Here is a 25,465-nt window from a genome sequence, read left to right as displayed (position 1 = left end):
CAAGTAGAGCAGGCCTTTTCGGGTGATTGTTAGAGCTGTTTCTATTTCATGTCCACTTATTTATGGGATGGGCTTGCTATTCTATTCAGTGAGTATGACTATTGATGAGGATCTCGTCCAGGGGAATCCTCATCAAAGACATAAGCAACCCTCCCACCTCCCAGGACAAGGCTTACTACAGCTATCAACAATGTGTCACCAAAGATCCTCCAATTCTGTAAAAATGACTTGATGGGTTACAGGGTGTATTGTGAGGTTCTTATTAGCATGGTACCAATTTTTCTCTCCCATGCTTTGCGTTGCAGCCTATTGGCTGAATATGTTACACCTCCCCTTTCCTTTTCCTTTTAAAAACAGAAGGTTGATGAAAGAATATCAGTGACTCATTTTTATGCAATTGCCTTCTTTCTTTCTTTCCTGAAATTCAATGAAATCCGGCAACTTTTAGCCTTCATTTAGGCTGCAAACATACGTGTGAGGTACCAATATACAAAGTTTGACATACAAATATGTATAATTATTTAAAGATCTCTGGGATCCCTGAGTAGGGTTTGGGATTATTCAGTGTTTATGGTTTTGATGAGGATTACCCTGGAAGAGAATTAGGATTACAGGTGAGTAACTTTTCATTATTTTCTCATGCAGAAGAAGGATATCCTATGACCTATTTTAGATCATTGCCCTCTGAATGCCTTGTAGACAGATTCAAATGCTCATGCTGCCTCTGATTTTGTGTGCCCTGGAATAGGGCAACTGGATTATGGCCTTGGACCAGCAGGACACATATTTTCATGCACCTGTCCTGCAGTTTCATGTTACATACTGGTCAAGGTAGGCCAAGAGCATTTTCAGTTTGCTGTGCTCCCCTTCCACTTCATCAGGGCACCTTTGATTTTCACAAAAGTGATGGTGGCAGTCGCCGCTGCCTTTAAAGGTTAGGGGCACCAATTTTCCCCTGCCTCAAAAACTGGGGGTTGATGGTGGGGTCACAACAGCCAATCAGGGGCTACCTCTAAACGATGGTGAACCTCCTGACTCCTTTGGGTTTCAAAATCAACGTACTGAAGTTGCACCTAATTCCTTCATAGAGGCTTCCTTTCATAGATGCTGTCTTGGATCCGGTGCAGTTAAGGGCCTTCCCTCCATCACAATGAGTCCAGGATATTCGGGCTAGGATGGGTCTTGGTGAGAGTGGTACTGAGGTTCCTTGGCCTGTTTAGACTCCTGCATTCTGCTTGTCAAGTACGCCAGGTGGCATATGTGGGCTCTGCAGTGGAATCCGAAGTCTCAGTGAGCACAGCACCAAGGAAACAAGGCAGATTCCATCCAGGTTACTGAGAACACCGCACAAGATCTGAAATAATGGCTGCTCTACTGTATTTGGACCAGCAGCAGGCCCCTCTGCCTTCCCCACCCAGAACTGTTGGTAGTGACAGACGTGTCACTGCTGCTGAGGGTGGTGCAGTTCAAAGGGCTCTGGTCACCAGCAGAAACAAGGCTCTATATCAGTCTGTTGGTGCTGTGGGCCATTCGCCTAGTGCTGAAATCCGTCCTGCCATCTGACAAAAGGAGGCTGGTTCAGGTTTTCATGGGCAGCATCACCGCCATGTGGTACAGCAACAAATAGGGCAGAGTGGGGTCCTGGTTCCCATACCAAAAAGGTCTGTGCCTCTGGAGCTAGCTGAAGCATCAGGGCATTTCTCTGTTCGTGACCAACCGGGCGAGATCTTTAAATGTCAGGGCGAACGAGCTCAGCCAGCCATGCCTCGTGGACCACAAATGGGGGTGCACACCTAGGGGGAACAGGGCTTCTTGTGATAGTGGGGAGAACTCTGGGTGGATTTGCTTGCCACCACTGTGAACACGCAGCATCACAACCTTTGCTCATTGGAGTTCACAAGAAAGCTCTCCCACAATGACTAATTTAGGCTAGAGTGGGGCATATAACTAACCAGAGCTCTGAAGAAGATGAGGAACTACTAGTCCCAAGTTATCCTAATGGCTTTGGACTGGGCCAGAAGATTGTGGGACCTGTAACTTCTAGACCTGAGCATCTATCCTGTCAGGCTATGGCTTTGCAAGTATCTTCTGTTGCAGCAAAAGGCTTCTGCACCTGAACTTGCACAATGTAGACATCCATTCATGGAGATTGTGTGGCAGCATGTGACGTCATTCAATCTACCACCTGAGGTTGTTGATGTTATTCTGGCTGTCAAGAGTCTCTCTATAAAGTCCATTTATGTCAGGTGCCGGGCCAAATTTGTGGCCTGGTGTGGAGTCCGAAACACAGACCCCATTACAAGCAACACAGTTGGATATGTTGTTGTTTGTTTTGTTTTTGGCTGTGCCAGATCTGTCACTGGGCACTGTTAAAGTTTATTTGTCTGCCCTTTCTGCCATCTTTGTCATAGCTGAACCAACCATCCTCTTTAAATCACCTGTTGTGATGTGGTTTATAGAAAGTTTTACACTCATGTGCTCTCCCAAACCATTTATAATGCCACAGTGGGACCTAACTTGGTCTTGATGTTCCTCATGTGCACCCTTTTTAAGTAACTGGAGCTGCAGATCAGGACAGCCTTCTTGCCAAAAGTGTGACACCTTTTCATATTGGGCAATCCATCACTCTCACAATGTTCTTTAGTCCACCTCACCCTTTAAAAGAGAGAATCGTCAGCTCCATTGATTGCACCTACGACTATTAGGTGGACAATGAGCTTTTTGTGGGATTCTCTATAGCAAATAAAGGAGATACTGAAAAGGACTCTGTTGAGATGTATAGTTCCATGAATTAAGATCTGCTACTCATTAGCCAAACATTACCCTCTGAAAGGTTAGAGAGCCCATTCTGCCAAGGCTACCATCACTGCGTTAGCATGACGACTTCCTGTCATTGTCATTTTTTAGGCTGCAAGATGGGCGTCAGTGCACACTTTACAAAGTACAACTGCCTTGACAGCCTGGGCCAGAGGATAGGGCATTTTATCTGTTCAGTTCTGCAGGACTTTTTTGTTTGATCCCACTCCACAGACCCTCCACCCTTTGGGAGGTACTGTTTTGTTTTTGTTATCTGCTCTAGAGGTGAGAATCTGTTGTCAGAAGTATCCATCAGAAGTGCAAGTTGCATACCTTTGGTAACTCTCTTTCTGTTGGTTGCTCTGTCTAACTGCAGACTCCTTCTTTTCCTCTCAGCTCCCCGTTCTTTGGAGTGGTCTCTTTTTACCATCTAAAAAGGTCCCAAACTTGAGATCTGCAGACTGGTACCAACATTTTCTTGTGCTTTTCATCTGTGTGAGCGGAAAGAGTCAAACAAGAAACTGACATTGGTGCATAGGGGTAGCACTTACATGCGGCTCCGCGTTGTTACTTCCAGGGCAGAACAAAGCCAATGCAGAGTGGCATGGCACCACATAGTGGTGTGTGAGAGCGCTGCTGCGCACATTTCCATATCCAGTCTTGTGTCTGGGGATATTCTAAAGGTGAGGAATCTGCAGTCAGATAGAGTATCCACTACAAAGAGCCTTTCTCAAGGTAAGTAACTTGTTCTTTAGTTCCATAACGTCCCTTCAATTTCTTTGCAGGAGTGGATTCCCCTCCCTGAGCCCTCTTACACCTCAGGAGTTGTTCCAGCCGGCGTGTTTGGATAGGCGGCCAGGACCCTTCACGGAAAAGCTATCTCTGGTAAAACTGCAATGGCATTATTTTGGCTCAAGCACACCTTTTCGCTCTCACCCGAGTCCAAGCATTTACCCTATGTCAACCCAAAACAAATTCCTAGGTGTGACATTGCACCATTGAGCAATGTTCTATAACATATAATTAGTGATACGCTCAAAGCTGGTTCTGAGCCAGTTGAATACCTCAGTTATTTAATGCAAAAATATAGAGTACAATGATCCTGGTAAAGATCATTAAGACTTTCACCTCCTGAAAGGCCAACAGTCCTAGTAACAAATTAATAGTAGACTATAATATTGATGTTTAGAGCTGTTTGGGTAAATACTCAATTGATGGGTCAAATTGTTACTGTAATTAGGACACTCAGTGCATGTTAATTTCAGACATTCACCACAAAAGATTGCTAGCAATTCCTTATTTTAGCACAATGTAAATTAACATCTCCCTAAGCCTCTTTGGTGAAGAGGGTAGCCTCCATATCAAACCAGCTCGAAATGGGCATATGAGAAGGTACATGCCAGCTTCTGACACACAGTGAGTTTACTGATCCTGGTGGTGGTTTTTCAAATAATTTTGACATGTAAACTCTAGATAGGAGGCACCTTGATGTGTAAGGGTACATGTATTTTTCTGGTTGCTAATTATTGAAGTGTTAGTTGACTTTCATGGTTTAAGACAGGGATGTGATAGCCCTACTGAATCAATTCAAAAGTTTTATTTATTTAGTTCGCCCAACCCCCTCTACTTACATGCGTCTTATAGTTGCATTAAGCTGCTTAACTGAATGCATTATTTCAGGACAAATTCCCAGTGCCCACATTGGGGCACTCATCTATTTCTTAGGATCCCTAAATCTGGTGGAAGACAATTATCCATTGAAAAAGTGTGCACTTCTGGTGCTCAAACCTTTAATAATATGAGGGACAAATGCATTTCCGTTGATGGAGTTTTGTAAATAGCATGCATGCTTCACGAGACCCCTTCAAGTCCATTTTGGGTTGGTGTTTGCTTATTGTATACTTGACTTTGAATTCACATACAGTATGCATACCAGTGTGCATGTGAAGTAGTGTCCCCAGGGAGTGCCCATCAGTGTGCTCAAAGACTTGTAATTTGTGTGTGATTTCTCTAATGAAGTTCTTGTGTATGTTAATGCTTTCGATTGAAAGTTGTGGAGTGAGCATATGTATATAGTGGTTTTGTATGTAACAACTGTGTGCATTAGTGATCATAATGCTTGCTCATGTTGAGTGTTCTTCTAAGATGCTTGAAGTCTCTGTAGTTTGTGAAGTGTTCAGGAAGTGTTCTTTTGCTACTTTATATATGGAATCTGTAGCACATACAAACAGGGCATTTTTGCTGGTTGAAATCTAGTGTGCACATAGTCTGTGCAGGAGCTCACAGTATGGCTATGCCTCTGCAGTGTGGAACTGTACTAGTGGGTATACAAACCCAGTTTTGGATAGGGTTCATTCTATGTGTAGGTGTTCAGTGTATAGGGTTTACTCTACGTGTAGGTGTTCAGTGTACAGGGGTCCACATTGCCAATAAAATGTGCAATCTGTGTGACTATGAAATATAGATAAATATTAAGCATAATTTTAACCTTTACATGGCTACCTACTAAATATAGCAAGTTGACAAAGCTAATTTTGTTAAAATGTATAAATAGTGAATATAATTACATAGAATTGAATAGATATTAAAATTGCAAAGTTAAAATAGCTCGTTGTGTTAGGCGCTCACAGCTGAAATCGATGTATTAAAATCCTAGCAGATAATTTCAGCCTACAAACTCATTGGGTCTGTCAAATGAGTACCATTTAGTTTGCAATGCTGGAATGGGGAAACAAAAACAGATCTGTCAAACATTCTCAAACAGCACTGTTTTCTTCGTCTCCTTGTGCAATATCTATCTTTACACCCATTCAATCTTTATCTACTCTTCTCTTTTCTCTCTCTGTGATTGCTTTCTATCTACCTTCCTCCTCCCTCCCTCTCCAGGCCCACTAAAATTAACTTTGGGGAGCGAGACAGAGGGTTCAGAAGTGACCCTGCGCTTTTAAATTTGGCCTCGAATGGCTCTAGGTCACAGAGGAAATTCCTGGTGGAATAAAAGGCCTCTCTGGCCCTGTGAGTTGGGTAAGAGTAAAACCAGTTATTTGTCTACAGCTCTACCTGGACACTGCCTATTAGGATAAAACCTAGACTTGAAGTTAGAGAGATTCTTAGGCACTAAGCGGCAAATGTATGAAGCCCATTTCCCGTTCGCAAACGGCTGATTCTCAGATTCTGAGGGGTTGGCCACAGGACCTGGCCATAGGCCAGGCCCAGCAGCAAACCCCCCCATCGCACATGGACAAAGGGTGTGCGTGGTGTGTGGTTGGCTGTATGTGGGAAGTTGACTGCAAGCCCTGCGGCCAAATTCCACCACACACAGCCAAAGGAAATGCGCGGCCTGAGGTTGGCTGCATGTGAAAGTTTGGCAGAAGGAACAATTTTTTTTAAAACAAACGTGGTTTCCCTCACTTGTTTTGACTAGTTCCCAAGGTGGGCCATGTTCCGGTTAAATGGGGAGAGGGCAAATGCGGCCCCTCTCCCTGGGACACTTTTGGCCCGCGTATTCCACCTCCTGGGGCCTAGCTGTCAAAATCAAAGGGGGGGGGGCCTCATGACCCTCTTCCCAGGTCGATTTTGGCCTGACATCATCCCTCAGGGCCCAGCTGCTTATTAAAATGTGAAGGGGGGTTGCACAGTATCCCTGCCGGCTGAATTCAGCCCGGGGGCTCCATCGCCGGGTCCTGGTCTCAACAAAAAAGGCAGAGAGAAGTGATGCGGCACCCCTCCCTAGGCTCCATATGCAAATTGGCCTGGGAAGGGGGGCTGTGTGCCCCCTTCCTCTTTCTAATATGGCCCGGCCCCGGAGATGCATTCCCCGGAGTCAACAATCAGACCAGGGAGGGGGGTTAGGTGCCCTCTCCCTATTTACAATATGACCAGGGTCCTGGGAGATGGGGTTCTGGGGCTCCATTCGGCCCAGGGAGGGGGGCTGCATGCCCCCCTCCCCCATAAATGCAGCCTTGGGCCCCGGGTGAAAGGGTCCCCAGGGCCAGAAATGACCCAGGGAGAGGGGCCACATATGCCACTTTCCTACAAAAATGTGGCTGGCCCTGGGGAATGGGGTCCCCTGGGCCGAATTCGGCCCTGGGAGGCTCCCAGGTTGTATGCCTTTGAGGTGTTGGCCACAGGTCCTGGACACAGGCCAGTCCCTGCAGCCAACCCCCCATCACACACGGACAAATGTGTGCGCGGTGTGTGGTTGGCTGTATGTGGGGGACTGACTGCAGGCCCTCCAGCCAAACACCCGCCACGCACAGCTAAAGGGCATGTGCGGTGTGGGGTTAGCTGCATGCGAGGGGTTGACCACAGGGCCTGCATTCAACCCCCACATGCAGCCAACCCCACGCTACGCACAGCCTTTGTGCCAAAGGCCATGTGCGGCATGGGGTTGGCTGCATGCGGAGGGCTGTTGCGGCCAACCTTTGCTGCGCACAGTCAAAGGCCGTGCACGGCGGTAGTTGAAGTAACATATGGTAATTAAGTATTACCTTATGTTTAAAAAAATCTAGAATTTCACTGAAAAAAAACAAAGGTTACAGGGATATTATAGTAAGAAAATAGCTTTAAAAGACTGTAGAAATTCACTGAAAACACCATAGGTTACAGGGACGTTACAGTTAGGAAATAGAATTTTAAAATACTAAGAAATTCACTAAAAGAACAATGGCTACAGGGAAGGGATTGTTAGGTTCAGATTTTACACACAGAAAACCATAGAAATTCAGCAGTTATAGTTATACTTATCCCAAGAAACTATAACTCATGGTAACCATAACTCAAGCCCTCGCAATGCTCTGCTACCCCATATCATTCATTGCATCTTCTATGACATTATTGATAATATCACTGCAACATTTCCAATAAAGTTATTGTTGAGAAAACTATGTATGGTGGTGACGCCTCCAGTACAAAATCTATGCTGGACTCACGGAGACACCCTTGCACTCTGGCGCAAAGTTGTCTCGGTGGCACACTGTAGCTGATTTCTGCACCAGCGCTAGGGAGAGGGGAGGAGAGTGCTTTATTTTAGTACATTTGGCACTCTCCTCTCTCCTTTTCCCTCAGCACAGCTCAGCATTTACGGTTGCTACACGGCTCTGTGTGAAAGGGTAAACATCGTTTACAATGATGTTTACACATCGCATGCCATTACAACGCGGTCATTACAATGACTGCGTTGTTACATCGCATGCCATTACAACGCAAACCATTAAAACGACTTGCTGTGGGGGGGGCGGAAGGTGTTGGGTTTTAAACCCAACACCTTCCCTACTATTGCACAGACTGGAGTTGGAATAGTAAATTATACTATTCCAACATCCAGTGCCCCCCCTACAGCAAGCCGTTGTAATGACTTGCGATATAATGGTCTGCGATGTAACAACGCGGTCGTTGTGATGACTTTTTTGTAATGGAATGCTTTCTTAACGTATGAGTTGTAACTGGCATATTCTCTGAAACTGGAACTCTGTAGGCCTGGGCGGCATATTCCGTTCCGATCGCGTAATTTGCAGAAGTTGAGTAATTTTGCGTTCCGCGGAGAATGCGGAATTGCCCAAAATTCTGCGTTCCGCGGCTTCGCAGAATTTTTTGCTTGTTCGCGTTCTCAAAATGCATGTTCGCGAGATATTTCCCCTGAGCACGCAAACAGCATTCACGAACAGGATAAAAGCATCGCGAACAAGCAGTTCTGCATGTTTACGGAATTTCTGCGTGCTCGCGGAGATTTTTTTACCGTTTTGCGGAGCTTTGCGTAGCGCGACTACGCAAATGCCACACACCCCTAAAACTCTGGCAGATATCTCAAGAATAATGTTTGAGTTGCAGAGGCATGGGGGTAAATCTGACACTCTTCACAAGAAAGTCCAAGAGAGACTGGGTAATACCTCTGGGGTGGGACATGCACATTGTGTCTCTCTATGCAGATGATATGTTAATTATTTTGACATTCATCCCCTAAAGACCTCACCCCCTTGGTGACAATCTTGCATTCATTTTATGCCCTCTCAGGCCTCCGGGTTAATCCTACTAAAACATTCATATTCCTTCTTCATCGCAGTCATCCCCTTGGCAACCTCATGTTTGGAGCGGACAGACTACAATGGGCCCCACAGACTTTCAAATACCATGGCCTCAAAATATATCAATCCCCAGAAGACTTTCTTGATGGCAGCATAGTTATCACTATACGCTCTATTAGATCCCAAGTGCCCTTCAGGAATATGCTCCCTCTCACAATAATGGGGCATATCAGTCTGTCAAAGATGGTGATCCTTCTGCGATTATGTACTAATTTGCTAACTTACCTGTCTTTAGCCCAGTGAAAAATGTTTCGCAACCTTAACACATTAGTGCTTGAGTTAATTTGGAACTTAGACATCAACGTGTAGCACTGTCCAAACTTCTTTTATCCCCAGAAATGAGGGGCATCGGGGCGCCCAACCTTAAATCCTATTATTATACAGCGCAACTGCAATGGCCTGAGTATTGGCTGTCATGACACCAATTGAGAGAAACAGGCCTTATGGCTGATCAGATTAGAGAAGGTGCATTGAACACTGAACTTTCTCTTCATGGTGACCCACCCAATACACATGGCTCCAATCCTGGATATGGCACATATGTGATTATATAATGCCTTTTGGTACACTTAAAGTGTGCTTGCCTACGCCCCAGCAATACTATTGCTGGGATTCCTGTCTCAATCAGCAACACTGACCCACTGGGATGTCCTGTGCTAGGAGGAGGCCAGGCTGTCTACGGTGGGTGACCTATACGAGGACTGACTCGTATGTTGTTGATACAGGCATGACGCTGCCCCTGCCAAGAACTCCCCACGCATTCTGTGCTACAAACACTTCACACTATAGGAAACGGAAGGTGACTGGTGACATGGCTGTACAAAGGCATTAGAGCCGACGCCAGTGTGTCTCTACAGTCCCTGCGACATAACTGAGAAGCAGAGCTACACATAGTATTTAATGATAAAGACTGGCAGGTAATCCTTCAATATCCCTCCCAACTCCAGCAAACCGAACAATTTACATTTATACAGGCATGCATTGTTCACAGGCCATACCTTACCCTGCAAAGGTTGCAGTCCTTATTTCCAGCAGCACTTCCAACCTGCCCTTAGTGTCACATTGTGCCAGACACACCTGACATGTATGCTATGGAGGTGTTTCCATCTGCAGTTCTATTTGGAGTTACGTACTCACCACACTTACACAGCTAACAGGCAGGCACCTTGAGCGCTCCCCTTGGGTAATCCTCAGAGGCTCACCGAAGCTGGCAACAGCCAAGCATATAATTCAATACTTGGACCTTGCCTTAGTGTTGGCTCACCATGCCATTACCCGCTGCTGGAAATCTATGCTGCCCCCTACACCAGGAGCATGACATACTGACCTCCAGCACTGGTCCCTGGCAGATGGGCACTGTCTTATGGCAGGAGGAATGATGGGAACTTAGATGCATCCCTGTAGTGGACATCAGGGGTAATCTAGTATAGACACATAAATTGTTGGTCAATAGTGATGACCTTCCACCATGAACATAATGGGCCTGCCCAGACCGTTGACACTTATTGATGCCTACACCCTTCCCTTCTCCTTATTCACTGGACTAGTGTTGGTCATACTATAGTTCACATTACAGCCTTCATCCTATTATTCATGCTTTGTCTGCAACCTCCCCGCTCCCCCCACCCCTCACAGAGTTATTACTGTTTAGTTTACATCACATTGTTTGTAGATGTAACCAGACGCAATGCACATATCTGTACTACATGCCTTGATATGACAAATTAGAACATGTATATTTGGAATTAATATGCAGAACCTAGCAAGTATATATACAGCTGCGAGTGCAGTGTGAAAACCAATACAAAGAAGAGTGTGGTACAGTAGAATGGAGAAGAGTGCCGTACAGTATACTGTCATAGAGTGTAGTGTCACAGAATGGAGTAGAGCGAAGTGGAGTAGAGTGGAGTGTCGTAGATTGGAGTGCCATATAGTGGAGTAGCTTACAGTGGAGTGGCGTAGGGTGGAGTGCTGTAGAGTGGTGTGGGGTACAGTGGAGTGGGATAGAGGGGAGTGGTGTAGAATGAAGTGGAGTATAATGGAGTGTCGTAGAGTAGAGTAGAGAGGAATGGAGTAGAGTGAAATGGAATAGCGTACAGTGGAATAGATTGTTATATAGTGCAGTGGTATGTTGTATTGTAGAGTGGGGTGGAGTGCACTTGGTGGACAGGAGTAGTGTGGAGTTGAGTAAAGTGTTATATATTGGAGTGGTTTCTTGTACAGTATAGTGGAGTGGTGTGTCATAGTGTTGGAATGTGTCATAGAGTGGAGTATATGCTGGGGTGTAGGGGCATAGATTAGAAGGTTGTACAGTGTAGGGTAGGGGCACAGAGTGGAGTACAGTGTTGTAAAGTGGGCAGAGTGTAGTAGTCTTTTAGAGTGAAGTTGTATAGAGTGGAGTAGAATTTGTTAGAGTGGGACGGTGTAGAGGGGAGTGTTGTACAGTGCCATACCGTGGGTTAAAGTGTTGTGCAGTGGAGTATAGTGGAGTGGAATCCAGTGGCGTGGCATAGCAAAGAGTGGAGTAGCATGTTCTAGAGTACAGTGGTGTGGAGTCGAGCCGAGTGGCATAGTATACATTGGAGTAAAGTATTGTAGAGTGGAGTGGTGTGTGGTACAGTGGAGTGGACTGGTGTGGTGCATAGCACCAGAAAGTGTTGTAGAGTGGAGTAGAGTGTCACAGAGTGTATTAAAGTGATGTACAGTGGAGTGGCCTGGAGTAGAAAAGATTGTGGTACAGTATGGTAGACTGCAGTGGGATTGAGTGTTGTACAGTTGAGTGGCTTAGAGCAGCATACTGTGGGTTAGCATACTGTAGAGTGGAATAGAGAGCTGTAGTTGAGCACAGTGGAGTAGTGTCTCAGAGTATATTAAAGAGGTTGGAGTGGCGTAGAGGGAGCTGCTTTACGTGTTGTAGAGCGGAGTAGAGTGCTGTAAAGAGCTATACAGTAAAGTAGCGTGCTGCACACTGGGATTGATAGGAGTACATTTTTGTAAATATTTTTCCCTACCTATAACCACTTTAATTATAAAGTTGTAATAGGTAGGGAAACAATATCAAGCCGAATACTTACCTATATCTAAGGGCGTAACACAGAACAAGGCCAAAAATGTACCTAAAAACAACATGGGTATCTTTAATGTTTGTAAAGGCAGTCATCATCAAATGACATAATGACTTGTCATCGCTATGTACGACATTAGTTTCGCGAAATTCTGTAAAACTACAGTGGCAATAGCTATCACTAAGTTAAAATGGCTTATAGCTTAAAAAAAGACTTACCCTACTTACCTGTAATACCCAGCAGGATCATCTGCGCATCATAATGTCTAATCCTGCCAAATTTCATGTAAATCTGATGAGTCGTTTTTGCACTATGTGAGATGCAAATGTCTATGGAAAATGCATTTCTGGGAAAGCATTTTTTGGGACCCTCCTTTTACCTTTACATCCCTTGACAAATCCCTGCGAAACTTTCCATCCTCCACCAATGTAGAAAAAGTTATAGGACTGGAAAGTTTTGAGGAGATTCGGCAAACGGAGGCAAAGTTATTAACAACCAAATTTCTAAGTAATTCCTATACCTATACCGCCACTCTGGAATAGATAGATAGATAGATAGATAGATAGATAGATAGATAGATAGATAGATAGATAGATAGATAGATAGATAGATAGATAGATAGATAGATAGATAGATAGATAAAACAAAATAGCATTAGTTCCTCTGTGGTGTTATTTCATTTCTCTGCCTTTATTGTTTTCTTTGAGGGTGTATTGTAGACCTGTGAGTGGCAATGTGTGGTGCTTGATGTGCTCCAAGAGTTGGCTGCAGTACATTTGAGCCTGTTTGATATCTTTAGGGCTGTAGTAACTTTAAAAGTGTAGTTTGTGAACAGCAACGTTGATGCTCTTTTGTGAGTGTGTGCCTGAATTAGCATGTGCCTCCCAAAACCTCTCCTTAAATTTCCCTAACCCCCTCTCATTTAGTAGTAAGTATTGCCCATTTTCCAGCCACTCCCGTTTATCCCTCTCACATTTACTAAAAGAGCAGAGATCTCCCCCATATTGGTGGAGATCTACAGACAGGAGAAATAGGGCAGGCAGAGGTGTCTGGTCATAGGTTTGTGAATAGCATTTTGTAGTACAGAAATGGCTCTACTGTATTATTACTTTACACCCTACAAACTTCAGTTTGCGAATCTGGCACTTAGTATTTGCCTCATTGATTAGAAATACAGCAAGTCAGTAGGTGAGTGATATAAACTAGTCACATTCCACTGTAATTTGCATAGAATGTAATGATACTTTCCTTTATCTCGTTTTTCCCCAGTTTCCAAAAGGACTAGTGTAAATCACCTTTAGAGGACGGTATTACAACAGAGAATTAAGGCATCTGGTTCAAAGAAATACTGAACTCGTAATTAATAAAGTGACAAAGGTCATCACAGAAGGATTAAGTACACCCGAACAAAGTTTGAGTCACTGTAAGATGGGCCTTAAGGGAAATGGAAGAAATACCTTGCATTAGCACAATTAGAAAGAGGAAAGGGAATTAATTGTTTCTATATAACAATTGGTTTGTAGATAAGACTAATGAACCTATGTGTTTTTTTCATGGGAACAAATGTTGGATGAGAACCTGGTTGGCTGACTGGCCTTTAGTCAGATACAATTGTACCTACTGATAAGTCGTATCTATTCTAATGGGAAAATACGACAAGAAGTACTATATACTAAACTGCATCACACAGCACTCATGCTTGGTGTCTCTAGGCGCTGTGTTTTTTACTGGAGCTGAAATGTTTAGAAGACAGGAGAATGATATCAGACAGATAAAGGAGTTATTTAGCCTGCTGGAAAGGATGAGCTATAATTTATTTGTGGGAGTAGAGAAAAGGCCAGCAAGAGAAGGCTGCTCCACCTTTTTCAGTTCAGCACGGCACATTTCTACCAGTTTCATAATTTAGTTTATTTTCTTGAGGCCAACAGCAGGCAATATTCCACAGCTTGCTACAACCACTGAAAAGATGACCAAGGCAATCCTGCATGAAGGCAATTTCAACAGTTGATCCAGCAATTAACTTCTGCAACTAATTTTTTGTGTAAAAAAAGTGACTCAATAAAAAAAACTGAATACAAAGATAACGTCTGGGACTGCAAAATAGTTACATGGCTAAATATTTATGAATATTCTGTGTATTTGAGAGAGCATTGTGCACCTATTAGAATTCTCAGCATATGTATGAATGTCAGTGTTGTGTCCCTAAGTGCTTTCGATGTGTATATATAAAAGTGACGAGTTGTGTGTGCATACTCTGTGAGTGTACTCAGGCTGTGTTTAACAACTCCTGCAATGAGTGCATGAAAGCCTCGTTAACGTAAACTATTAGGTGTGCTAACCCTGGGTACTATCAACATAGACTTTTAGTACTCAGGTTGTGTATACTTCTTCTCTCTCGGTGTGTACGCAGGCCATGTCCAACCCCTTTTTTGTGGCTCTGCATAAATGCTCACTATGTGGGCGTATTCAGGGATTGTTTAGGTGGTCTCCACTATCTCAGGCTGTGCTCAAGTTTTACATCTCTGGGTGTCATCAGGCTGTGTTTAAGCGTGTGAGTGTGTGTGTGTGTGTACTCGAGGAGGACAGAAGTGTGATTTGTGTGTGTTCACTTGGGCTCTTATCTGACTAAAATGAATGAAGTGCTGAAGCAGAAACAAGCAAACATGTAAGGGCATCCGAAAACCACAGTGGGATGTTTCAGGTGACCCAAACCTGCTGTGAGAATTCGACTGTTTTCGTTTATGAAATAGTAGTGTGAGAACTCGGTGTGAAAGTGGCACATTCTTACACCTGCCAGACTCACAATTGTACTCCAGAGCTATCATGGGTCATCATCATAAAAATATTTATTCGGGCAGACAAAGCGACCATAAAAGTGCAGCAGACATTACAAAAGCAAGCAAGTATAAATAAGAAACAAATCACAATAGCATAAAAACATCATAAAACACAGACTAGAAACAAAATTAAAAGCTCGATCAGCTTTAAACACAAGATCTTCAGTAAGGCCTCGAGCGTCTAGATACCAGGGCTGCCTGTAAAAAGCTTGATACAGTGAATAAAACATGTTCATTGGGAAGCAATCGTAGGTGCATAAGAGCAGGATGGATTAGTTACTTACCTGTAATCCAAGTTCTCTTCCAGGGGTATCCTCATCAAAGTCATAAGCATTAAATATATTCCCGCCCATGCGCGGGACCCCGGAAACACTATATTATATGTGCCCCACATATATATTTCCATATATATATATATAACATTCTATTTTGAATAACTTTGGCGCCGGTCGACGAATCCTCGCGAATTTTTCAAAATAGGTGGGGCGCTACGCTCCGCTCCTTCCCTGAAAGTCTCGGGGGGATTCGTCAAGCGGGGGCTGAGATAAAAGGGGGGTCCCAAAACACGTTTTTCCCATGCATTTTTCCATAGGACCTTTAGACAGGGCTACAGCCCGAACGGCTGAACAGAATTACTAGAAATTTGGCAGAGAGGTAGTCCTCAGGTCAAGGAAGTACCTTTTGTAGGTTTGGTGTAAATCTGTTCAGTAGATTCTGAGAAAATAGCCTTTAAATCAATATATATATCTGAGCCAGCTTACGGTGCGCTTACCGTACGCTTACCGTACGCGTACGGTGACGTGCGCGAGCGCGATTCTGATTGGCTCTTAGATCTTAGTAAACATTCGAATCGGCCGAAACCAGGAAGCGGCGGCCGCCATTTTCTCTCTCGCACTGAGAGTGATGTTTAAAATATAAAGCACAAAAACATGTAAAGGGGCTGTTTAGACAGCTCCCACACACATAGCAATGTTGAGGGAGTCCCCAAAGATCCCCCAAGGCCAAAAATGGAAAAAAAAAATTTTCGCTAATTTCGCCGATTACACTTACCGTACGCGTACGGTAAAAAATTATAAAAAAAAAAAAATTATCCACACTCTCCCCACCCCGTGTGCAATTGGTGCCCGAAGGGCACTAATTGTGCATGGCTTATTAAAGATGAGTTAAACTAAAATATTTAAAAAAAAAAAAATAAAAAAAAAATTATCCACACTCTCTCCACCCCGTGTGCAAATGGTGCCCGAAGGGCACCATTTGCGCACGGCTTATAACATATACGAAAAATTTAAATATTACCTTTCAAAACGAAGTGCATCATATGTCCTCCATGTGCGCACGGTGCGCGAAGCGCATCGTGCGTACATGGCCCATCTAGCGTAACGTGGGCACGCGGTGCGCGTAGCGCACTGCGTGCCCACCGCGCGTGCACGGCACTAACTGCGTAAAGTGGGCGCGCGGTGCGCGAAGCGCACCGCGTACTCACTGTGTGCGCACGGTGCGCGAAGCGCACCGTGCGCGCACGGAACGAACTGCGTTAAGTGGGCGCGCACGCCACGAATGGCGTAAAGTAACTTAGCATTTAAAAAACCGTACAAATTCACTGAAAAAACCATAGGTTTCACACACGTTATAGTTAGGAATTAGCATTTAAAAAACCTTGCAAATTCACTGAAAAAACCATAGGTTTCACACATGTTATAGTTAGCGGAAATTTTACTGATAAAAAACCAATGAAATTCCCCCGTTATAGTTAGTGCAGGCAACTATAACTCACGCGACCGCAATCTTCTGCTGATGACATATGTGTCTTTATGAAAAAAAAATATTTGTAATATATGTATAGCTAAAAATGTATGGAAGAAGACATGGGCAAATAAGTGTCTAAATACAGTATTAGCATCAGCAGAGGATTGCGGTCGCGTGAGTTATAGTTGCCTGCACTAACTATAACGGGGGAATTTCATTGGTTTTTTATCAGTAAAATTTCCGCTAACTATAACATGTGTGAAACCTATGGTTTTTTCAGTGAATATATATATATATATATAAAATAAGCAATTGCAGCCTAATAAACACCAGAGCTGAATCATGCTGTAAGGAATTTCCACTATACATGAAAAACATGCATTAGAAACAGGAGAAACAACAATAAAATTTGTTTAGAAACTGTTTTAATGCTCAGCAAACAGTAGAAATCCTCATAAAACACTGAAAGCATAGGAAGCTCCCAGGCTGCATTGCAAATACCCAGTCTAACAAGACTGAAAAGCTAACCTGTAGCTGCATAGCAATAAACTGACACCGTGCCTTTAAGGCACACCTGACCCCCAGCTTCCCATCATACCTCAGGGGTGACAGTTAGGTCAGTTGTTCTTTGCGGAGACTGAAAAAAGTCATGGTACGAAGAATTAACAATATCTTCAAATTATAACAATCCTTTGCCCGGGGAGGCGGGAGGGTTGCTTATGACTTTGATGAGGATACCCCTGGAAGAGAACTAGGATTACAGGTAAGTAACTAATCCTTCTCTTCCAGGGGATCCTCATCAATAGTCATAAGCATTAGAATAGAATACCGAGCCTCACCTCATCTCCCTGCGGGCAAAGGAGAACACAGAAATGTGATCAGTAAACTTAGACAAAACTAAGCTATCCAAATAGATTCCTCAAGGAGGCTTGGCCTACTTGAGCATCAGCCCTGGAATCAGATTCTAGGCAGTAGTGCCTCGTACAGGTATGAACCGATCTCCAGGTTGCAGCCTTGCAGATCTCTGACATTGGGACGTCGTGTAAGAAAGCAACTGTGGCCGCTTTCCCCCTAGTGGAGTACGCCTTAGGGGGTAACGGTAAGGGTCTTTTCGCCAGCTGGTAACCTAAGGTAATGCAGGATACAATCCATTGTAACCTTTTCTCATGGCGCCATAATTGACAAATAACTGATCTGTCTTCCTTATGCCCTTGGTACTTTCTAAGTGGAACTTAAGCACCCTCTTGAGGTCTAAGGAATGAAGAGACCGCTCGGCCGGGGTCGTTGGATTTGGGAAAAAAGATGGAAGGGAAATGGACTGATTGATATGAAAATCAGACACCACCTTAGGGAGAAAAGAGGGATGTGCCCTTGAAACCACCCTGTTATGGTGGAAAACAGTGTAAGGCTCATTGGTACACAGCGCTTGGATCTCGCTTACTCTGCGCGCTGATGTAATGGCTACCAGAAAAGCGGCCTTCTAAGACAAATGCTGCAAGGAAGCTCTGTGGATTGGCTCCAAAGGTGGGCCCATCAATTTAGATAACACCAGGTTCAACTCCCACGGAGGAGAAGGGTTCCGAACAGGGGGATACACTTTCTTCAACCCCTGTAAGAAGTCCTTGACCACCTGCATTTGGAAAAAGGAGGGCTGACTAGGAGATTTCCTGTACGCCGTAATGGCAGATAAATGCACCCTGACAGAAGCATACTTTAACCCTGATCTTGCTAAGCACAGCAGGTAAGGGAGAATGACATCCTCCTGCCCCTTTGTAGGATCAAGGTGATGTTCTCTACACCAGATAAAAAACCTCTTCCACTTAAACGCATGTGACGCTCTTGTGGAGGGTCGTCTCGCTGCTTTCAAAATATGCATACAATCAGGAGGCAGATTCAAATGTCCGTATTGCAGGACCTCAGGAGCCATGCTGTCAAGTTCAGTGAGGGAAGGTTGGGATGAAGAATCCTCCCGCCTATCTTGGTCAGCAGGTCTGGCCTGCAAGGCAGCCTCCTGTGTGGAAGTACCGACAGATGAAGAAGGTCCGGGTACCACCACTGCCGTGGCCAGTCTGGAGCTATCAGAATCATTGTCAGGCTGGATCTGAGTATCTTGGACACCACCTTCGGGATCAGGGGCAGAGAGGAAAGGCGTAGGCAAATGTCCCTGACCAGTCCATCAAAAGCGCATTCCCCCTTGTCCCTGGACGGTGGAATCTGGACGCGAAGGCGTGGCATTTTGTGTTTTCGCGTCTGCGAATAGATCTATTTCCGGACTACCCCAACGATGGAAAAGGTCCGCAACCCCCTCGTCGTGTAGCACCCAGTCTGGCTGATCTTCAAAGTTCCTGCTGAGTGCGTCTGCCTTGACATTTAGTTCTCCTGGAAGGTGTACTGCCACCACCGAGAGGTTCCGGGGGAGAAGCCAGTGCCAGATCGCCTGTGACTCCAGGGAAAGAGGACGCAACCGAGTTCCACCCTGTTTGTTTAGGTAGAACATGGTCGTCGTGTTGTCGGTCTGGACCAGGACCGAATTGGACTCGATTGCCGGTAGGAAATCTTTCAGAGCAAGGTGGACTGCTCGGAGCTCCAGAATATTGATGTGGCAGGTCTGTTCCTTCGTCGACCACCGCCCTTGTATCTGAAGGCACCCCATGTGTGCCCCCCAGCCTTGCAAAGACGTGTCTGTCACCACCAATTGCACTGGAAGTGACTGGTGAAAAGGAACTCCCACCATCAGATTGCGCTGCTGAGTCCACCATGTGAGGGAAGATCTCGCCGCCTGGGAGAGACATATGTGATCTTCCCAGCGACCTGTAGACTGATCCCACTGGTCCTCCAGAGTCTGCTGCAAAGGCCGCATCCTCAGCCTGGCGTTGGGAATGAGAAAGATGCAGGACGCCATGGAACCTAGCAGGGAAGTCACCTGCCGGACTGATTTTGCACCTGGAGCAGAAGCCTGCACTTCTGTCTCATCGAAGACACTCTCTCCTTCGAAGGATACGCTCTTCACACGCTTGTGTCCAGAACATAGCCGAGGTAGTGGAGGGACTGGGTGGGTTGCTGCACTGACTTCTCCATGTTGACATGAAGGCCGAGATCGTGCAACTGTTGCAGACAGATCTGGAAGTCGTGCCTCACCTGCAGAGGGGATGGACCTTTCAGCAGCCAGTCGTCTAAGTATGGATAGACGAAGAGACCTTTTCTGTGAAGAAAAGCTGCTACCACTGCCATGCATTTGGTGAAGACTCGCGGAGCTGACTTGAGTCCGAAGGGCAGGACCTTGTATTGATAATGCTTGTGGCCGACTACAAACCGTAGGTACTTGCGATGGCGTTTTGCAATGGAAATGTGGAGGTACGCATCTTGAAGGTCCACCGAATACATCCAATCCCCTACTTGCAGATGTGGACATATTTGATGAAGGGCCAACATGCGAAACTTCTCCTTCACTATGACCTTGTTCAGAAGTTGGAGGTCCAGGATTGGTCGAAACTTGTGCACCTGATCTTTTTTGGGGACAATTAAGTACCTGGAGTAAACTCCTTTTCCTATTTGAGAAGGTGGAACCTCTTCTATAGCCTGCTTTTGAAGAAGAGCCGTCACTTCCTTTTGAAGCAGCTTTAACTGGTGGGGACGAGACTTTTTCGGTGGTATGTCCTTTGGAAGCGCACGGAAATGTAGCGCATATCCATTGCACAGTATATTCAGCACCCAGCGATCTTTTGTGATGCTGTCCCACTCTGCCAGATGTTGTGAAGAACTTCCTCCCACTGGAGTGGGCAACTGCGGCAGAGGAAGCCACTGCTCTCGCCGTGGTAGAGGACTGTTGCTGGTGAACCCCTCTACCTCTGTTGGACTTTCCTCCTCGAAACTGGGACTTCCCCTGGTTTTTGTTCTGGGACCACTGAGGGGTTTGAACCCTCTGTTGAGGCCCCTTGCGCTGGTTGGGTCTGTAGCGGCATCTAAATTCCTTCTTTTTCTCCAACCCAACCGCCTTGAGGGTGTCCAACTCGGTCTTCATTCTAGTCATCTCTTCATCTGCGTGTTTGCTGAAGAGAGAAGAGCCAGAGAATGGGAGGTTCAAGATCCTTTGCTGCGCATCTGGTTTTAGACCTGTCATTCTTAACCAGGACGATCTCCTGGCGCATATTCCATGCGCATAAGAGTGTGCTGATAGCACCGCCCCATCTGCCGCTGTGCTAATTGCTTGATTTGCCACCAAAGATCCCTCAGTGACTATCTTGTCAAAATCCTTTTGGTCTTCCTTTGGGTGCTTGGTTTTAAACCGCTCCAAAGAGTCCCAGAGAGCTCTGTCATAACGGCCTAGCAACGCAGCCGCGCTGAAGACCTTAAGGGATGCAGCCGCAGACGTGCAGGCTTTGCGACCCCACAAGTCCTGAGACCTGCTCTCCGTATCCGGTGGAACAGAAGAAGAGGCAGATACAGCATGCGTCTTCTTTGCTGCCGCCACGATGACTGAGTCTGCAGGAGGGTATATTTTGACGAAGACCGGATCCGAGGTAGCTGGCTTATATTTCTTTAGGATGCGAGCCGGCACCGCTTTGATGGTTGCTGGAGTTAAAAAAGTGTCCATGACCGGGTCAAGGATCCCAGGAACCAGTGGAAGCAATGGTCGAGATGCAGCCTTCTGATGAAGAGTCTCGAAAATCACTGTTGTCGTGACTTGCGGGACAGACATCTCAATGTTGAGTTTCTGAGCACCCCTCTGCAGAACCTCATGGTATGTATTAATGTCATCTATGGGAGAGACCCTAGGAACTGGGCTGTCCGATAGTGTGGGGGAGTAATCCCTCTTGGAGGACCAGGTAGAGGGAGTCGAGGAAGTAGATGGTGTTCTTCTACTTCGCCGATGAGCAGGGGGCCTCCTTTCTGATAATCTGGCTGCACGTTCTTCTTGCCTGGGGGAACGCGATGCAAAGCGCCATCTCTCAAGGGACCTCTCGTGCGTATGCTTGGGAGGACTGACTCTGTCCACTTCGTCCACCAATCTCTGTAGAGGAGATCTATGAACTAGACTGGTGTACTGCTGCATTCGCCTTGTCGCCCCTGAGTCCTGCCAGTGACGTAAGGGCAGCAGCAATCTCGGGGACAACTGAACAGCAGAAGGGGCCTCAATTTGTCCTGAAGGAGACTTGCGGAAGAGTGAGAGGACGAATGGCGCGAAGCTGACTCCGTCACTAGGACCACCGATCCATCCCCAGACCTCACCGAGGCCTGTCTCGACGTCGAGCGTGCTCTCGACGTTGAACCTGCACGCATCCCAGACGTCGATCTCGGCTCCTGACTTCTAGCTAGTTGGGCCTCCCGTCTGCTCGACGTCGAACGCCGCCTCGACAGCGACCGCCGATGAAAAGTAGGCGGAGAATGTAGCCTCGACGTCGAACGGCGATGTGAAGCCGACGACAGAGGGACTCTCGACGCCGAGCGTCGTCTAGATGACGGCGGAGCTGTGTCCAATCTCGAAGTCGAAGGTCTACGAGACGACAGAGATCTCATTCTCGACGCCGATCGCCGCCGAGTTGACGACGGCGGAGACTTTGCTCTCGACGTCGATCGCTGATGGGACTGCGATGACAGAAGTGAGCCTGCCCTCGACGGCGTAGGGGTGACACTCCTCGACGCCGATCGTCGCCGAGTTGACGACTGCGGAGGTTCTCTGGTCCTCGATGCCGCTCTGCTCCTCGACGCCGATCGTCGCCGAGTTGACGACGGCGGAGGGGTCTTGTGTCTCAACGCCGATCGTCACCGGGTTGACAACGGCGGAGGGGTCTTGTCTCTCGATGCCGATCGTCACCGGGCTGACAATGGCGGAGGATCTCGAGTCTTCGACGTCGACGACGTACCTTTTCTCGACGGCGAGCCCGCTGTCGAAGGTCTTTTCTTAGATGAATGACCCACCTGAAGCTCTTGTCTCAGCGCCGAGCCCGACGCTGAAGCAGAAGGACGCGAGGACTTACTTCTAGAAGGCGTTCTACACCTCTTGGAGCCCTTCCTTACCGGAGGCGTTCCTCTAGATGATCTATCTGCCAGGCCATACAGGCGAATCCTTTCCCTGTCCTTTAAAGTTCTTCTGGACAGGTTCTGGCAGTGAGGGCAGGTCTTAGGATCATGATCCTCAGGCAGACAAAGAATACAGACCCCATGAGAGTCTGTTTTGGCCTTCTTTTTACCACAAGAAGGGCAAGGGTCAAAAAGAGATGGCATTTTAAGTTGTTAATAAATGCCCAAACCTGTCAAAAAAGACAGCTTCTTACTTCAAATGATGAAAGACGTCGAAGTAAGGTATAAAAGATGTGAAAAGTGAAAATATTTTCTGACAAAAATCAGAAAAGAGTGGAGCTGTGTTGCCAGGATCCTTCCTGAAGGAGCCGGAAAGAACAACTGACCTAACTGTCACCTCTGAGGCATGATGGGAAGCTGGGGGTCAGGTGTGCCTTAAAGGCACGGTGCAAAAACAACAATTGATGGACAGAATGCAGAGCAATATCATACATTCACCCCAGTACAGAGATCTGGGCCTAAATCCATCGTTTTTTTGCTCACCATGCCGTTCCAGTTTGAACCCAGCCATATGCAAATCAGTCTTGACCCTGTCCCTCATGGGAACAGTCCAGCCCGAACTGCCAAGCCAGGTCCTCCCTGGACTGGAAACAAGCATCCTAGGACCGGTTTCTGGCATTTCAGCCGTCTTCAGCCAGGCTTGCTTGATTTCCAGTGGCATGGAGAGCAAGGGACCCACGTCTGGGCATACCCTTCCCACTCGGGGTGACAAATGCAAAAACAACAATTGATGGACAGAATGCAGAGCAATATCATACATTCACCCCAGTACAGAGATCTGGGCCTAAATCCATCGTTTTTTTGCTCACCATGCCGTTCCAGTTTGAACCCAGCCATATGCAAATCAGTCTTGACCCTGTCCCTCATGGGAACAGTCCAGCCCGAACTGCCAAGCCAGGTCCTCCCTGGACTGGAAACAAGCATCCTAGGACCGGTTTCTGGCATTTCAGCCGTCTTCAGCCAGGCTTGCTTGATTTCCAGTGGCATGGAGAGCAAGGGACCCACGTCTGGGCATACCCTTCCCACTCGGGGTGACAAATGCAAAAACAACAATTGATGGACAGAATGCAGAGCAATATCATACATTCACCCCAGTACAGAGATCTGGGCCTAAATCCATCGTTTTTTTGCTCACCATGCCGTTCCAGTTTGAACCCAGCCATATGCAAATCAGTCTTGACCCTGTCCCTCATGGGAACAGTCCAGCCCGAACTGCCAAGCCAGGTCCTCCCTGGACTGGAAACAAGCATCCTAGGACCGGTTTCTGGCATTTCAGCCGTCTTCAGCCAGGCTTGCTTGATTTCCAGTGGCATGGAGAGCAAGGGACCCACGTCTGGGCATACCCTTCCCACTCGGGGTGACAAATGCAAAAACAACAATTGATGGACAGAATGCAGAGCAATATCATACATTCACCCCAGTACAGAGATCTGGGCCTAAATCCATCGTTTTTTTGCTCACCATGCCGTTCCAGTTTGAACCCAGCCATATGCAAATCAGTCTTGACCCTGTCCCTCATGGGAACAGTCCAGCCCGAACTGCCAAGCCAGGTCCTCCCTGGACTGGAAACAAGCATCCTAGGACCGGTTTCTGGCATTTCAGCACGGTGTCAGTTTATTAGTATGCAGCTACAGCTTAGCTTTTCAGTCTTGTTAGACTGGGTATTTGCAATGCAGCCTGGGAGCTTCCTATGCTTTCAGTGTTTTATGAGGATTTCTACTGTTTGCTGAGCATTAAAACAGTTTCTAAACAAATTTTATTGTTGTTTCTCCTGTTTCTAATGCATGTTTTTCATGTATAGTGGAAATTCCTTACAGCATGATTCAGCTCTGGTGTTTATTCGGCTGCAATTGCTTATTTTTATATATTTATATATATGTATATATATGTGGGGCACATATAATATAGTGTTTCCGGGGTCCCGCGCATGGGCGGGAATATTCTAATGCTTATAACTTTGATGAGGATCCCCTGGAAGAGAAATGCTTGATTAAAGCTTGGGGGCCTCAGCAGTGGTAACAGGAACCTCTTTCTGGGTCAACTCTAATAATTAAGTGTAAGGTGTCCTGCGGGGACCTATTATTTCACCAGAGTGCATCCAGCCCACAGGAGAGGCTGGTAAATTAGGAATTTGATTGAAACGGAACCTGGCCTAAAGAAATCGGACATAACTACTGGTAACCTGCACAAAATACTACTTCATTCCCTGAACAGACTTTAAAAGCATATAGCCCCTCACTAGAGGTTTCAACATTTCTACTAACTTTCTAAGAACAGTGCCTTTAAACCCTGTTAATGATGTGATCTCAGAAAATAAGGAGTGAGATGAGAATCTGCTCTCCCTCAGGCTCGTAAGTACCGACGCACTGTAGGTAATCCATAGGATTCTAGACGCACCAACCAAAGCCAAACAATCAGAGAGAATCGGTCTGTTTAGCTTGAGGTCCTGTCTGGTCCAGACTTTTACCCAAAAATGTAGAGGGCTGAGGGCGACTAGGTCAGCAAGAAATCTTTCTCCAAGCTCAGCGTGTACAGACCTAGCTGGTGTGCATTACGGTACCTGTACCAATCGTCTGAGACATTTGTTTTCTACTATTTGGATTGTGTCGGTCTTCACATAGCCCCCAGACCTCACTACCATAGCGGATTTGTGAGACGCACTTCGTTAAGCAACTTTTCAGCAAAAACTGCGGATACCATGAACCCAGCCTATGAGCGAAGCAAGCCAGGGCCTCAATAGATATCATCAGCTCAGCTCTTTTCCTCCCCTGCAGGAAGTACCAGTTATTCTTAGTATTAAAAAGTACCCCTAGGTAAGGAAAGGCTGATACTTTACCCATGGTTTTCTGGCCCACAT

The 25,465-nt window shown here is 46.1% G+C and overlaps 1 protein-coding gene across 1 annotated transcript in view; it reads left to right on the top strand.

The window, feature by feature from the left end:
- CACNA1E (calcium voltage-gated channel subunit alpha1 E) overlaps positions 1–25,465 on the top strand; it is a 1,399,715-nt gene that overhangs the window by 1,318,130 nt on the left and 56,120 nt on the right. The window contains exon 43 of the mRNA XM_085601759.1: positions 3,582–3,681. Coding sequence (XP_085457885.1) covers positions 3,582–3,681 — 100 coding nt within the window. The remainder of the gene's footprint in view (positions 1–3,581; positions 3,682–25,465) is intronic.

Source organism: Triturus cristatus, chromosome 4_2, assembly GCF_964204655.1.
Source record: "Triturus cristatus chromosome 4_2, aTriCri1.1, whole genome shotgun sequence".
NCBI lineage: Eukaryota > Metazoa > Chordata > Amphibia > Caudata > Salamandridae > Triturus > Triturus cristatus.
This window is presented reverse-complemented; position numbering and strand designations above follow the sequence as displayed.